This window comes from Xenopus tropicalis, chromosome 4, assembly GCF_000004195.4.
Source record: "Xenopus tropicalis strain Nigerian chromosome 4, UCB_Xtro_10.0, whole genome shotgun sequence".
NCBI classification, from domain to species: domain Eukaryota; kingdom Metazoa; phylum Chordata; class Amphibia; order Anura; family Pipidae; genus Xenopus; species Xenopus tropicalis.
This window is the reverse complement of record NC_030680.2, coordinates 58183614-58198412: the sequence shown is the minus strand read 5'-3', so window position 1 is coordinate 58198412 and position 14799 is coordinate 58183614. Positions and strand designations below refer to the sequence as shown.

Below are 14799 nucleotides of genomic sequence, written 5' to 3'. Positions count from 1 at the left end.
TCTAGCAAGGAGGTGTGGCTTCCTCTTTGGCTGCCTCTGCATCTCAGGTAAAGTTCCACTGAGCCTGAGAGAAGAACTAGGCACCAGTAAAGCAATTTGCCTCAGAGTGTTATCATCCACTCTGGTGAAGTCAGGGACAGGGCCCTGTGAAAGAGGACCAGTAAGATAGTTACTCTTGTCGAGCACTCTCTAGGAGAGTGAAGTAGAGAGGGAAGGAAGCAAGGGCAGTTTTCCAGCCCCATCCAGGAAAGTAGAAAGGAAGTACCCTTCCATCCGGCAATGTTGCCTCAGCAGTAGGGCCACGGAGTAGACAAAGAAGACAGGTTAGAACAAAGCTTGATCCCTAGTCAAACGGATGACTCTCAAGCTAGGGGTTATCAACCTGAGGACTGAGGCATCTATCCTGAACTGCTTTTCTTACTATTGAGTGCTATTCTGATACCTACTGGGAGCTGCTATCTTGCTACCTTCCCATTGTTCTGCTGATCAGCTGCTGGGAGGGGGGTGATATCACTCCAACTTGCAGCTTAGCAGTAAAGTGTGACTGAAGTTTATCAGAGCACAAGTCACATGGTTGTAGCACCCTGGAAAATAAATATGGCTAGCCTCATGTGAAATTTCAAAATTAATTTAAAATAAAAAAACAGGTTTGCTCTGTCGAGAATCATTGAGTCCTATGGAAGGTTTCCAAAGCTAGACATGGACGGCATCAAAGCAAGAAAGGTTTTTGTGGCTTAACAAACTTTTCAGTATGAAAACGACCGATAAAAGCATTTTTGTGACATTTTAGAACATCTGAAATTATCTTGGTTACTCTGCATTTTTACCATGTTGCGTTTTAAGCCCCCCAAAAAATCGGATTTTAGTAAATGTGCCCCCTAGCGTGACGTAGCCATTATAGCGTAGTCATTATATATTAAATATATGTTCAAAATGACAATTTCATAAATTTCAATAAACATTTATTCAGTTCATATAGAGGCTAAAATAAAAGATTGTCAGATAAAATTCCAATTAAAATGTCAGTAAAAACCAATAAAACTAATGATGAATTGTGTTTTTTGTAAAAGATTGCTTAACCCTTTCACAGACAACAAAAGTTGGCATAAATGACCAAATAAGAATCTGATATCCTAAGAAATACTGAGAAAACATTTGGCCGATGTCAAGTTCCTGGTGTTAAACCACAAATTCCTTTGGACCTCACTGGAGAGACTCTTCAGTGCAGATTCTCCTCATCTTTATCAAGCAGAAACTCCTCTATCTCCTTCCTCATCTCAATCCTGAAAAAAATACATGCATAGCAGAGTCACACCAGATATTACAGAATGTGCTTCTTTATCACACATAGAAATGTTTGTTTGGTAGGTTGTAGTAGCTGTTCAACTTCAGAACCAACTCTAGAACGGACAGCAGCACAGGGCAGATTCTAAAGATATAGCGTTATAGGATGAGAATCAACTCTCCAATGAGCCTACCCCTGTGCCTGAAGCCACTGCATCAGCATTCTTGCTGAACAACAAGTTTACAGATATCTGAAGAGCAGCTTTTTTTTTTTTATTTTCAATTTACACCACTCTATACCAAAATGCTTGCATATTGCAGAAGGCCTGGCACACTGCAGTACCACTTGTCACCTCATAAGAATAGGCCAATCCTTTCCAGACAACCCAACAAAACAGCTTCACCAGCTAAGAGCATTGCTGCCAACAAGACTAATATTTGGAATGAATAATCTTGTTACAATGATAGTTGCTGCCTTATTCAGCAGATATACCAGCAACAGATGTTTTCAGACATTTTGGGTTCCGGTCCCTGTTTTATGGCTTACATTCACTGTCTGGCCCTCTTAGGAGAAACCCCTGCCTCCAAGCTCTTATTGTTAATAAAGGGTATGTGCACAGAGCCTGTTATGCATGGTAAGTCTCTCCTGCTTGTGTCCATGTGTAATACATCAAATCCCCAAACAAAAACATGTTACAGCCCCTCTGGAACCAGATATGGGGCAAAGCCAACTAAACCAGGCAACATGGTATGGACTCCACAGCTAAAATGGCTTTATCTCGAGGCATCTTTATGATACCATGTTACACACATTCCCATATCCTTTACTTTTAGCTGTTCAGAGGGGCCAGAAAGTGAGCCAGCCTAACTGTAACGAACCCCAGAACTATGGACTCGAACAGATATCCATAACGTCATAAGACTGTCCAGTCTTATTATCCAGTACCTGTTTTTACTGAATTAATACAATCTTTAAAGGGGTTGTTCACCTTAAAATTACCTTCTAATATGATGTAGAGATTGATACTCTTGAGAAAATTAGCAACTGGTCTTTAATTTTTGTATTCTGTGGTTTTTGAATTATTTAGTTTTCTGTTCAGCAGCTCTCCAGTATGGAATTTAAGCAGCTTTTCTAATTGTGTGAGTCCAAATTACCCTTGCAACCAGGCACTGGTCGGAATAAAAAAAAACTGGAATATAATTAGTACAGGGCCCGAATAGAAAGATCATTAATATAAAGTAGCAATAACAAAAAAATGCTAGCCTCACAGAGCAATTTTTTTTTTTTTTTTTTTTTTTTTTGGCTGCTTGGGTCAGTGACCTTCATTTAAAAGCTGTAAAAAAAAGTCAAAGGAAGAAGGCAGATAATTTAAAAACTATAAAAAAAAATGAAGGCCAACTGAAAGGTTGCTAAGAATCGCTATTCTATAACATACAAGAAGTTAATTTAAAGGTGAAATTTTTTGGATCAATTTTCCTTTCACAAAAAACAGATTTATGTTCTATAAATAAATCCATTGTGTGGCTACCAAAGCAGTGCTATTTGTTGACACATGGACAAAAGGAGCCCACCTATCTGCTATGTGAGATATGAAGATATAAAGTTATTGCTAATGTCACTTGCTAATTACAAAGAAACCTTGTCACCTGGTGTTTCAAAGGGAATATTACAGGCAACTGAGATAGAAGTTCAATGTAAATTCCAAAATCAAGGGAACCTTATATAATGAAGTACCTGCGACTCCGGTGTTCTGCTTCATGAAGAACATACTGGGGTAAGGCATCAAGTGACTGCTGGAAATAGATCCCAAGAAATGTTAAGTACACACAAAACAGTGAAATTTAGAACAAGGATACTGTTATATTGATTCTTAGCAGAATTAAATTAAGGCTGCATTGCTCATACGTAATGAAGAACTATCGTTCATTATGAATAATATCTACACTACACACTTGGGGTCATTTACACGCAGGAAGGCATTGTGCAAAGTGCAAAAAATGTGCAAAACTGATTGCTGCAAGTCTCATTCCTGAGAAGGATGAGGCAAGTCATTTAGGCACACAAGTTAGGGTGCAGGAGAGCCCACTGGCCTGCCCTTAGCACCTGCCATTGAACTATTAGTACTCTTGCACTTCAGCTGTAGCTTGTTAAAATGATGAGAAAGGTTTTGGATGTAGGTTGGCAGAGACTATGAAGTCAGACCACTCAAGGACTCTCAATGTTCAACTGCCTGAAAACTTAAAGGGATTCTGTTATTATTTTTATGGTATACTTTTTATTTCTAAATTACACTGTTTACATAGCAAATAATTCACTCGACCATTTACGTTTTTTTTCTTGAACAAATATTTTTTTTTTTAGTTATAAAATTAGGGTGTAGGCAGCCATCTCAGTGCACTGTGTCTGATTCTGAGCTTTCAGAAATAGCCAAAGCTACGCATTATAACTGCTTTCAGGTAACCTATTGTATTGTTACTCCATGTACCTGGAGGAGTCCCAAGATTTTTTACTGTTGAGTGCTATTCTCATATCTAATTTAAGGGTGAAAACACACTGAGCAACTTAGTAGCAGCTATTTGTCACGGCTACTAAACGCCAGAAATTACTGTGCCATACACAATACTGAGAATTGCTAAAACACACGTAGAGAGAGTTATCAGTAAATTATCAGCATTGTCTATATTTGTAGCCATGACAACTAGCTGCTACTAGTAGCTCTGCGTGTCTTCACCCTTAGCAATACAGGTGTCAGGGAGCTGCTATCTTGCTGCCTTCCCATTGTTTTGCTGATCAGCTGCTGGGGGTAAAGGGAGTAGGGCGATTTAACTCCAACTTGCAGCTCTGCAGTAAAGAGTGACTGAAGTGTATGTGAGCACAAATCACATGGCTGTGGGCACATGGTAAATGAATAATATGACTATCCTGCTTGTCAAAACCTTAAATTATGTATTGGTCCCCAAAGTGGTGTACAGACTAAAGTTTGTCAGGCTTTTGCAACAGATTCCAAATAAACCCATCACTGTCAACAAATGTTTAAACCAAATCAGACAGTAACTTACCAGGTCCTTTACTGTTAGCCTACAACCATAACATAACATGTCAACAAAGCTGGGAGCCTGGAGAGCCCTGTGAATTAAGAAAGGCAGAAGTTAGCTTATAGTTGAAATGAAAATGGACATTTTATCAATACAAACTTGTTTAACTAAATGTTGAAAAAAAAAAAACGACAGCACCTGAAAGAGATTTTAATATACTTTGTTAACCTGGCAAATGTTTATAAGCACCTTGGTTGGCAGAAGTCCCCATAGCCTGGTCCTTTACAGCACTTTCCCTCTTGGCAGCAAGACTTGCCAGAACTATTTGCAGGATCATTGAACTTCATAAGAATCTTCTGAGAAATGTAATGGGATATCTGGGTGGCATGGAAAGCAGAGGCCTCTCCTGTCATAAGACAAAAAAAAATTACTTTATAATGGGTATCTCTTACCTAAGAAAATAGCCATTTTCAATATTTCCCTTATTACAAAATTCTCCCAAAATGCTACAAAGTGCCAATTATAGTTGGCATAGGAATAGCCATCACAAAAGGTGAACTTATAATATTTTTTAATCACAAAACAAACCAGTTCCCTCTTGCTAAACCAGAACAAACTGGAAAGCACAAGGATGAAATGTAATGTAAAGAATAATTTAAATTGACTAGAAAAAAACAAAGAAGAAACTGGACAGCAACCAGAACAGACTACAATTTTAATGGAGACAGATTTGGAGTGGGTAAATTAAGAGTTTTAATTAAGAGAATTAGAGATGGCAACAGGTTTGGATTGAGATTTATTTTTTTTGCTTGCTGTAGCTCTACTATACTTTGACAGTTCACTGTAAGAGCTAATAGTGCATAGTAGAACTTCCATCTGTTATTTTTGTTTCTACTAAACCCTCTGGATGCCGGCAACTAGAAACAACATTCAAGTACAAGGAGAGGTAATTAAACTGCAACAGAATACTCTTTAAAGCATAAGGTGGAACTAAATGAATAATGTAATGCAACTACCAAAATAAAAATGCAATTTACCATAGCCCCTTTAAAGGGATGCTCCACCCAAAAACATACTGTATATACAAAAAAACTCTAAAACTACTGAAAACAAATGCTACTTTCTTATATTAACAAATGTTACTTTCTTATATTATGGATAATGGCCCCAAAACAGCTGTAGCTCTTTCCAAAAAGAAACCTACCCACTTGAGTGTCTAGAGGGGAAAGACACAGTAGGCATCTTTCTTTTGCACAGGTCCCTTGGTTTGCATCTATTTTGGATACATTCAGCTTCTCGCTGGTTCTAAAAGATACAAATTTGTATTGTTACCAGTATAAAACATTCTTAATATCAGTATGGCATGCCTCATTGAAAACCTGTTGTCCACAATGCTCCAAATTACAGGAAACCCATCTGCCATAGTGTCAATTTTAATTAAAAAAACTCCAAAATAATGGTTTCCCTATTCTCTGTAATAATAAAACAGTAGCTTGCACTTGATCCTAATTAAGATATAATTAATCCTTTTAGGAGGCAAAACAATTCTACTGGGTTTAATTAACATGTAAATGATTTCTTGGCAGACTAAAGCTGGCCACGATGGTCGCACGAAACATCGCCATTCAGGGCTGAATCGGCAGGTAAGGAGGTAGAAACAATAGGATTTCTACCTCCTTCTGCCGATTCAGCGCTGAAGGGAGATTTTGGTCAGGCGCCTTCTATGGCACCCGATCAAAATTTTCAAACTGGTCCGATCGGCGAGTCGGCCGATATCAGCAGCTTCCTGCGATATCGGTCGACTCGCTGACATACCATACACGCACCGAATATCGTACGAAACGAGGTTTTGTACGATATTATCGGTGCGTGTATGGCCACCTTAAAGATATTGAGATCCAAATTTCAGAAAGAGTCCTTCTCTGGAAAAACCTCAACCTAAGCATTCTGGATAACAGGTTCCATACCTGTACCATAATTATTATACAAAAAGCCTAAGGCTAATATATTTGGAAGTTACCTGTATACAGTGCTAACTGTAGAGGGGAAATCTGCCTGCAGTCTGTTGATGAAAACCTCTGAAAGCTGCTGAATGCTGCTGTTTTCTAAAACCTGAAAAGAGTTATCACAAGAGATCAGAATCAGTTTCACTGGATTCGGCCTTACTCTACCCAGCCACCCTGCCTTATGATTTTCCTTCTGTACCTTAGTGTTTAACGCTGGGATGAAGACAGACGAGACATGAAACAGTCTGTTGTAGAAGGCAATTTCTTTTAAAGAATATTCTCTCATAGGACGTATAATATCAACATCCCCATATCGGCTGTCACAGAAGCCCTTGAACGCAGAAAGGGTGAGAGGGAACACAGTAAGCGGACAGTCAGAACATCTATTATGAAAGAGATAGACCTGTTTAGCTGTTGAGATACTGAACTCTGAATCAAGGGGCTATCCTTTCTCTTTTGCAGCTTGGGAATTTCATTAAATCTCCCTGTGCCAAAGACACCAAAGCTACATGGTAAGTTTTTGGTACACAGGTCTTTTCTGGCCTGTTTGCGTAAAGGAATGCATATCTAAATACAATTTAGGCAGATGAGGAGAGGATTTTCTTAAACTGAAAAAACTAGTTCTTGATTTGTTAGATCTACAATGGAAACAAAAAAAACAGCAAATATTTTGGTGGAATATTTACAGATTGTATAAAGTACAGTAGGAGCAATTTTGTTTCTACATTGCAGTTGCATAGTACTACAGGTATGGGACCCATTATCCGGAAACCCGTTATCCAAAAAGTCTATCCCCAATAGACTCCATCATAAGCAAATAATACATTTTTTTTAAGTGGTTTCCTTTTTCACTGTAATAATAAAACAGTACAGGTATCAGACCCCTTTATCTGGAAACCCATTTTCCAGAAAGTTCCGAATTACGGAAAGGTCATCGTCTATAGACTCCATTATAATCAAATCATTTTTCAAAATGATTCCCTTTTTCTCTGTAATAATAAAACAGTACCTTGTACTTGATCCCAACTAAGATATAATTAATCCTTATAGGAGCCAAAACAATTCTATTGGGTATAATTACTTTTTAAATGTTTTTTTTAGCAGACTTAAAGTAGGAGATCCGAATTACAGAAAAGACCCCTTTATCCGAAAAACCCCAGGTCCCGAGCATTCCGGATAATGGGTCCTATACCTGTACCTTGTTATTGATGCCAACTAAGATATAAATGAATCCTTACAGAGGCAAAACAATCCCATTTTAATTTTGTTTAATTTTTCTGTAGACATATAGTATGGATAAGATCCCTTATCCAGAAAACCAAAGGTGGATAACAGGTCTCATACCTGTATTGCTTATTCAATAGCCGTTGTTTGTAAGTGAAATTAGTTGTAAGGCAACAGTGCTGCATAACATTCCATTATTCAGGTAACCGATAACAACAAAAGATGGAGAATTCACATCTGAAAAAACTCACAGTATCCAGTGGCAGAAAGGCACCCCGTCCCAATGAAATGTTGGAAAGCAGACTGACAGAGAGTCGTGTGCAGCTCTCACCACTCATCACTTTTGAATAACCACAAGTCCTTGCTATATGCAAGATTAGGTGGCTCCTAGAAAAACAACAAGTAATGAAATAAAACTAAGTACATTCTTACATACGGAACAGTTTTGTTGTGGTGATGGTATCTACATACAGGACAATATATATTTCTTTGAATGTGGAAATGTCTGATTCTCACCTCAGAGTATGAAGCAACTGGTGTTTAGCAGTCAGTGTCTTGGCAGAGGCAAACAGTTGTATTAGTTTCTGGGTGTGCGTATCAGGAGGATGCCTGCATGTACTTTGGAACATTTTGTCACTCTCTCTAGATGATTCAGAGACATTAACACCGAGCTTGGCTAGATTCTCCAAAATGTCTGAACATCCTGTCTCTCCCTGTGCCTGTTGCTGCACCATGAATCGATCAACTTCCTGCTTATAATTTGCTCTCTGTTCAGGTACACCTCTCTGCAGGATAGAGCCTGGCAAGGAAAACACCTAGTACAGAATAAAAGATGCAAAGATAAGCAAGTTGAAACACTGGCAAAAATGCTAGCTAGCAAATAGTCTTTCCCTGTGGTCTAAACTACCAATTAGACTAACCTGCTCCAATGAGACAATGTAAAATGGAAACCCTGTCTGTTGAAGGACATTCTGAACCTCAGACATATTTTGCTGACGTTCCTCATGACTCATGCCACATGTTGTGCCTTCTAAACAAAGAAAGGCAGGAAATCATGAAATAAAGGATAATTAGTTTTGTTACAGCAATCAAAATGCCCATTATCCACCACAGGTCACTTAGACAGACAATTATCAGCTGAACAGACAGTGGCAATTTTAATGCAGTAGTTTGACTGTCACACCCATTGGTGCTAATAAAACACTGTGTGCCACTGCCATGTAAACGTACATTGCATAAATAGTGGTCAGCATTTACCATCAATAAAAAGGATTCCAGGAACAAAGCGCAACTTTTTAGGTGCATCACGACTCATTCCCTAAGAAAAAAAAACAGAGGCAGCTCAGGAGCAGTTTTTTTATGCATGCTTCATTTTTGTATTTTTATTGTAGTAGTCAAGCAAGTCATGGCTTACTTGAAAAAAATAGCTATAACATAGTAACAGAAAAATGAAAAAAAAAAAGAAAAAGAAACAACAACAATGTAAATTGACAGCATTTTACCAGTAGGTCCTTCCAACGGACACGAGGGCACCCACTCCATTTAGAAGGGAGGTTCCATTTAAATATTCGGAAAGGTTTTTTTTACTGTGAGAGCTGTGAAGTTGTGGAATTCCCTCCCTGAATCAGTTGTACTGGCTGATATAGCTTTAAGAAGGGGCTGGATGGCTTCTTAGCAAGTGAGGGAATACAGGGTTATGGGAGATAGCTCTTAGTACAAGTTGATCCAGGGACTGGTCCGCTTGCCATCTTGGAGTCAGGAAGGAATTTTTTCCCCTCTGCGGCAAATTAGAGAGGCTTCAGATGGGGATTTTTGCGTTCCTCTGGATTAACTAGAAGTTAGGCAGGTTATATATAGGCATTATGGATAAACGTGATGGTCGTACGTCTTTTTTCAACCTAACTTACTATGTTACTATGCATTCATTCAAATATAAGAGAATCATCTCTCTTCCAGTACCAAACCCAAAAAGTCCTAGGGCAAGGATCCCCAAACTTTTTTTACTTGTGAGTCACACTCAGAGGTAAAATGTGTTGGTGAGCCACACAAGCATGATAAAAGTACTTTGGGGATGTCAAAATTGGACTGTAATTGCCTATTTGGTAGCCCCATGTGGAATGCTACACTGCTTGGAGTAAAACTGTATCTCTGGGCTTCTAAAACTTGCCTCGAAGCTAGAAATATAAAAATGGGCAACTACTTTGAGGCCACTGGGAGAAACATCAAAGGGGTTAGTAAGCAACGTGTTGCTCATGAGTTACTGGTTGGAGATCACTGTCCTAGGGAGTTACATTAATATGAGTTGTTGCGAGTTTCCTAAAGAGGATGGAGTTAAACTTACTACTGTTTAAATGCAATTAAAATAAATATATGTACAGATGAAAATGGTAAACAAAGAACAAAGCTGCCCATTACCTCCTGAACTTGCTGAACCATGGCACTGGAGGAGGGACCGCCGGAAAAAGCCAAGAGAACCTATGAGACACACACAACGTCACTGTTTATAACATCACTCAGCATTTGAGTAGCCCACAAAGCACAGACAAGAATGTTTGGGACAAATACTAAACTAAAAAGTGTCAAACCATTTTTAATTGTCAGTGTATATAGGATTAAAGTATTGAGGGTTTTTTTCTGTTATGTCTACACACGGGCATTTATTTTTGTATTCCCTTGTAGTGTTTTTTTTTTTAACACATGCCACCAAACAGGAATGCTTAACAGAGGCCATTCTTTCCTATACCTATGGTGCGTGTACTGCTGTAACCAAGGTTAAGGGCTGATCCCCCATGTAATGCAACATGCAGCATCAATGTGCATTCAGTTAGTACTGTACAACAACCATATGAAAACATACCTTTATTAACTTATGTGTTCCTATGTGGTGGAAAACATAAAAAAGCAACAACAAAGGAATGCAAGACTAAACGCCCCTGTGTAAGAGCCCTTAAAAAATAATAAACACATTAGTCATATATACACTGATAAGTGAAAACAAGGAAAAGGAGGGTTGCAACATTAACAAATATAGCTGTAAAGGAATTACAGCACTTATCTTAAAATGCCTTATGGGCATTCTTTCCTTTCTTCTCAACAAACGTGCATGTGATTTCACTTAAAGGTAAGTGTAGCTGAAGTGCTGTGCAAATCCTCTTGCATATGAACAATGCAGAATGGGCAGCTATGAAAAAATGTGTAGCAAATTTCTGAAAATGCTCGAGTAAAGGAGTAAAGGATAAACCAATCATATATATAGAAAAAGGCTGAGGCACACACCTATAGGGATTACAACCTGGGTGCAAATCAGAAAAATTATGTAAATATGTAAAAAATGCTGATGCACACCAGGAAAATTTCAGCAAAAAAAGATACTTATGATGCAAATAAAATAAGTATCTTTTTTTTTATGAAATTTTCCTGGCGTGCATCAGCATTTTTTACACACACACACATAAATAACATATATATATATATATATATATATATATATATATATATATATATATATATATATATATATATATATATATATATATATATATATATATATATATATATATATATATATATATATATATATATAATTTTAACAGGGGAGGAAAGCTAGTGTGTAGGAAATACTAAGTGTTTTCCTTGCTGCACAAGAAACTGCATTGCTTAATTAGATTATTATAGCCAAATTAAATTTACTCTACATAATCATATAATACTTTAAGAATTCTTCCTTTACTAAAAATGCATTTCAAAACAAAATATTTTAATGCAATTTAAAAGTACTGGTTTATAATTGATTATTGAACTTGAAATACCTTCTCTCCTGGATAGATAACTCTGTTCTTTCCAAGAGTGGCCCGGAACTTGTGCACAAAGTATTCTTTGAAACAGGATCTAAAAGAGCAGAAGTTGGAAAGAACATTTTCAGAGACACACACATACTAAAAATGGATTATGCACTTTTATTATTTTTTGCTATTTGCTCTTATTCATCAATCTCTAAAGCCCTTGGCTGTGTTCTGGTTAGATTGCGCCTAAATGCTGTTATTAAAACATAATGTTGCCTAGGGCGCCCAGCCGGCACTGTATGGAGGACATAAAGATTTATTTAAATTAACTGAATTAAAAAAAGCCACTTCTAGAAATAGCACTGCAATCATTAGTTTCTGTAATATATATATATATATATATATATATATATATATATATATATATATATAAAATATATAAAATCTTGGGGAAAATTCTCAACATCTTACTTGCAGAATGCATCTCCAGCTCGGATGAGAAGGACAGCAGAACTTTCCTTGCACTTCATACATGTTTTTCCGAGGCTGAAAATAAAATATCACACTTGCTTGTTTTTACACAAATAAGCAAAACATTTAGAACTACAGTAATGCCAACTAAAATAACATTCTTTGTTTTCCTGGCCATACACGTTACTAATACAATCCTTCCCAGAAGAGCTGAATCATCACAAATGTAGATAAAGACAAAGGAATTATTTACCCTTACCAGACAATTCAGCATTAACATTACGATATTCAGGCACCTCCAAAGGTGCCCAATCAAAATTTTCAGTCCTGCCCAATCGACAAGACAACCAATATCCAAGGCTTTTACCAATATCAGTCGCCGTGTCTCCCACCATACACACACTTAGGGGCTGATTTACTAAGACACGAATTCGAATCCGAATTGGAAAAATTCAGATTGGAAAACGAACATTTTGCGACTTTTTCGTATTTTTTGCGATTTATTCGGCGTCTTTACGATTTTTGCGAAAAAACGCAAGTTTTTCGTAGCCAGTACGAAAGTTGCGAAAAGTCGCAATTTTTTCGTAGCGTTAAAACTTGCGCGAAAAGTCGCGCCTTTTTCGTAGCGTTAAAACTCCGAAAAAATCGCAAAATACTGATCATTACGAAAAAAACGCAATCGGACGCATTCAGCCCGTTCGTGGGTTAGTAAATGTGCCCCTTAGTTTCGTATGATAATATCAGTGCGTGTATGGCCACCTTTAGGGTGTATCACAACGGATGTTTGGAGATACCCCTGTATTATCAGGCTGCATTTGTACAGGTACCAGAATACTAGAACTGGGCTGTAATAAAAGCAATAGGCACAGCTATCAGAGAGCTAGGGAAGCATTATTAGACATTAGACAAAAAAAGGCCAAACAAAGTTGATTTGATGAGCTGTCTTGGTTGAAAGGAAACTGCTCTATTCCTCTAGCTTGCAGCAATGTCAAAAAACAGAAACAATGCAAATTTTCAAGTGTCACCATCTGCAAGTTGCACACAGATATAAAGTACTTAATGAAAGTAAATTGACTAAATACCGTATTTTTCGCCGTATAAGACGCACTTTTTCTTCCCCAAAACTTGGGGGGAAAAGTTTGTGCGTCTTTTACGGCGAATGCTCCTTCCTCTATGTGCCGCAGCTCTCTGCCGCATACTCGCTTTTATAAGGTTGCGCCCGTGCGTACTGACATCACACGCACAGGGCGCAACCTTATAAAAGCACAGAAGCCGCTGGGAGCCGCGGCACGGAGAGGAAGACATCACAGGAGCCGGAGGCCGCTGGGGGCAAATGGAAGGTGCTTGGGGGCCTGGGGGGGAAGCTGAAGTATGCTGTGGGTGCCGTGGGGGAGCTGGAGGATGCTTGGAGGCCCTGGGGGACGCTGAAGGATACTTGGGGGGGCCCTGGGGGAAGCTGAAGGATACTTGGGGGGGGGCCTGGGGGAAGCTGAAGGATACTTGGGGGGGGGCCTGGGGGAAGCTGAAGGATACTTGGGGGGGGGCCTGGGGGAAGCTGAAGGATACTTGGGGGGGGGCCTGGGGGAAGCTGAAGGATACTTGGGGGGGGGGGGCCTGGGGGAAGCTGAAGGATACTTGGGGGGGGGGGGCCTGGGGGAAGCTGAAGGATACTTGGGGGGGGGGGCCTGGGGGAAGCTGAAGGATATTTGGGGGGGGGGGGGGCCTGGGGGAAGCTGAAGGATACTTGGGGGGGCCCTGGGGGAAGCTGAAGGATACTTGGGGGGGGGCCCTGGGGAAAGCCTCATTATGTGCGAGCCCAGAGACATTTAACTTTATACAGTTGATATAAAATATTTTACTACAGTATTTGCTTCGGAATCTTTTTTTTCTAGATTTTCCTCCTTTAAAATTGGGTGCGTCTTATATTCCAGAGCGTTTTATAGGGCAAAAAATACGGTATATGAGACAGGCTAATCCCTGAGATAATAGCAAAGCAAATCCAGTGAATGTTCCATATTTCCTAAACTGTAGGAGTATGTTATCAGTTTGCCTAGAACAAGCTAAATTGCTCCACTGCAAATTAGATTAAAATTATATGAAGTACCTAGGCTTGGGTTTGCATAGACCAGGGATCCCCAACCCGTAGCTCGCGAGCAACATGTTGTTCGCAGCCACTCTTGATGTTGCTCGCGTAGGTCTCCCTGCAGGTGTCAGTTAACCTGTTGGACAGGAAAACTGCTCTGGCCATATAAAGTGGGGACAGCCAGGAAGAACTTCACCTCGTTATCGCAACTGTAAGTATGTCTGCGATCTCTTTTTCTCCCCCCAGTAATCTCTAGTTGTGTTCCCTCACTTGCAATCCTGCCTCCTGTCCTATCTCTCTCTTCGTTCCGAGTTCGGCCTGCTCCCTCACTTGCCATCAGTCGTGCCTCCTGTCAAATCCAGCAGTCAGCAGGAGGGGCTGGAAAGAGTCACAGAGAGATCTTGCGGCTATCACTCACTGCTGGATTTGACAGGAGGCACGATTGATGGCAAGTGAGGGAGCAGGCCGAACTCGGAACGAAGAGAGAGATAGGACAGGAGGCAGGATCGCTAGTGAGGGAGCAGGAAGAGCTCGGAACAGAGGGAGAGCTATGACAGGAGGCAGGGTCACAAGAGAGGAAGCTGGAGGAGTTAGGAAGGGGGGGGGGGGGAGAGAAAAGGTTGTGCTGCTATAACTGCTGCTGGATTTGACTGGAGGCACAATCTCAAATCAGGGAGCAGGGAGGCTAGGAAGGAGGGTGAGAAAGATCCTGATCAGTCCTGTGAGCCTCCTGTCAAATCCAGCTGTTAATTATACCAGCACAATCTTTTGAGTTCCAGCTCCCCTCCACTGAATATTTTTTATCTGTTCCCAGCACAATACTTTTCTGGTAAGCCATCCTAGTGATCCCTTCTCCCAAGCCCATGCCACTGCTGTGCCAATTTTTTCATATTTCATATATTTCACATTCTCT

At 39.5% G+C, this 14799-nt stretch overlaps 1 protein-coding gene across 3 annotated transcripts in view; it reads right to left on the bottom strand.

The window, feature by feature from the left end:
* Window positions 1-945: 945 nt before the first annotated feature.
* Window positions 946-14799, bottom strand: part of ctu2 (cytosolic thiouridylase subunit 2) — a 15792-nt gene continuing 1938 nt past the window's right edge. For 2 of the 3 annotated variants that reach the window (XM_012961023.2, NM_001039740.1), the window contains 14 exons: window positions 11804-11878; window positions 11360-11438; window positions 9966-10025; window positions 8808-8868; window positions 8471-8580; window positions 8067-8365; window positions 7802-7937; window positions 6526-6657; window positions 6341-6432; window positions 5525-5625; window positions 4570-4726; window positions 4345-4411; window positions 3020-3078; window positions 946-1283 (listed from right to left, as the gene is read on the bottom strand). In XM_012961023.2, the coding sequence (XP_012816477.2) occupies window positions 1220-1283; window positions 3020-3078; window positions 4345-4411; window positions 4570-4726; window positions 5525-5625; window positions 6341-6432; window positions 6526-6657; window positions 7802-7937; window positions 8067-8365; window positions 8471-8580; window positions 8808-8868; window positions 9966-10025; window positions 11360-11438; window positions 11804-11878 (1492 nt within the window). In that variant the 3' untranslated portion in view covers window positions 946-1219. The remainder of the gene's footprint in view (window positions 1284-3019; window positions 3079-4344; window positions 4412-4569; window positions 4727-5524; window positions 5626-6340; window positions 6433-6525; window positions 6658-7801; window positions 7938-8066; window positions 8366-8470; window positions 8581-8807; window positions 8869-9965; window positions 10026-11359; window positions 11439-11803; window positions 11879-14799) is intronic. The other variant, XM_031900062.1, reaches the window with a different exon arrangement.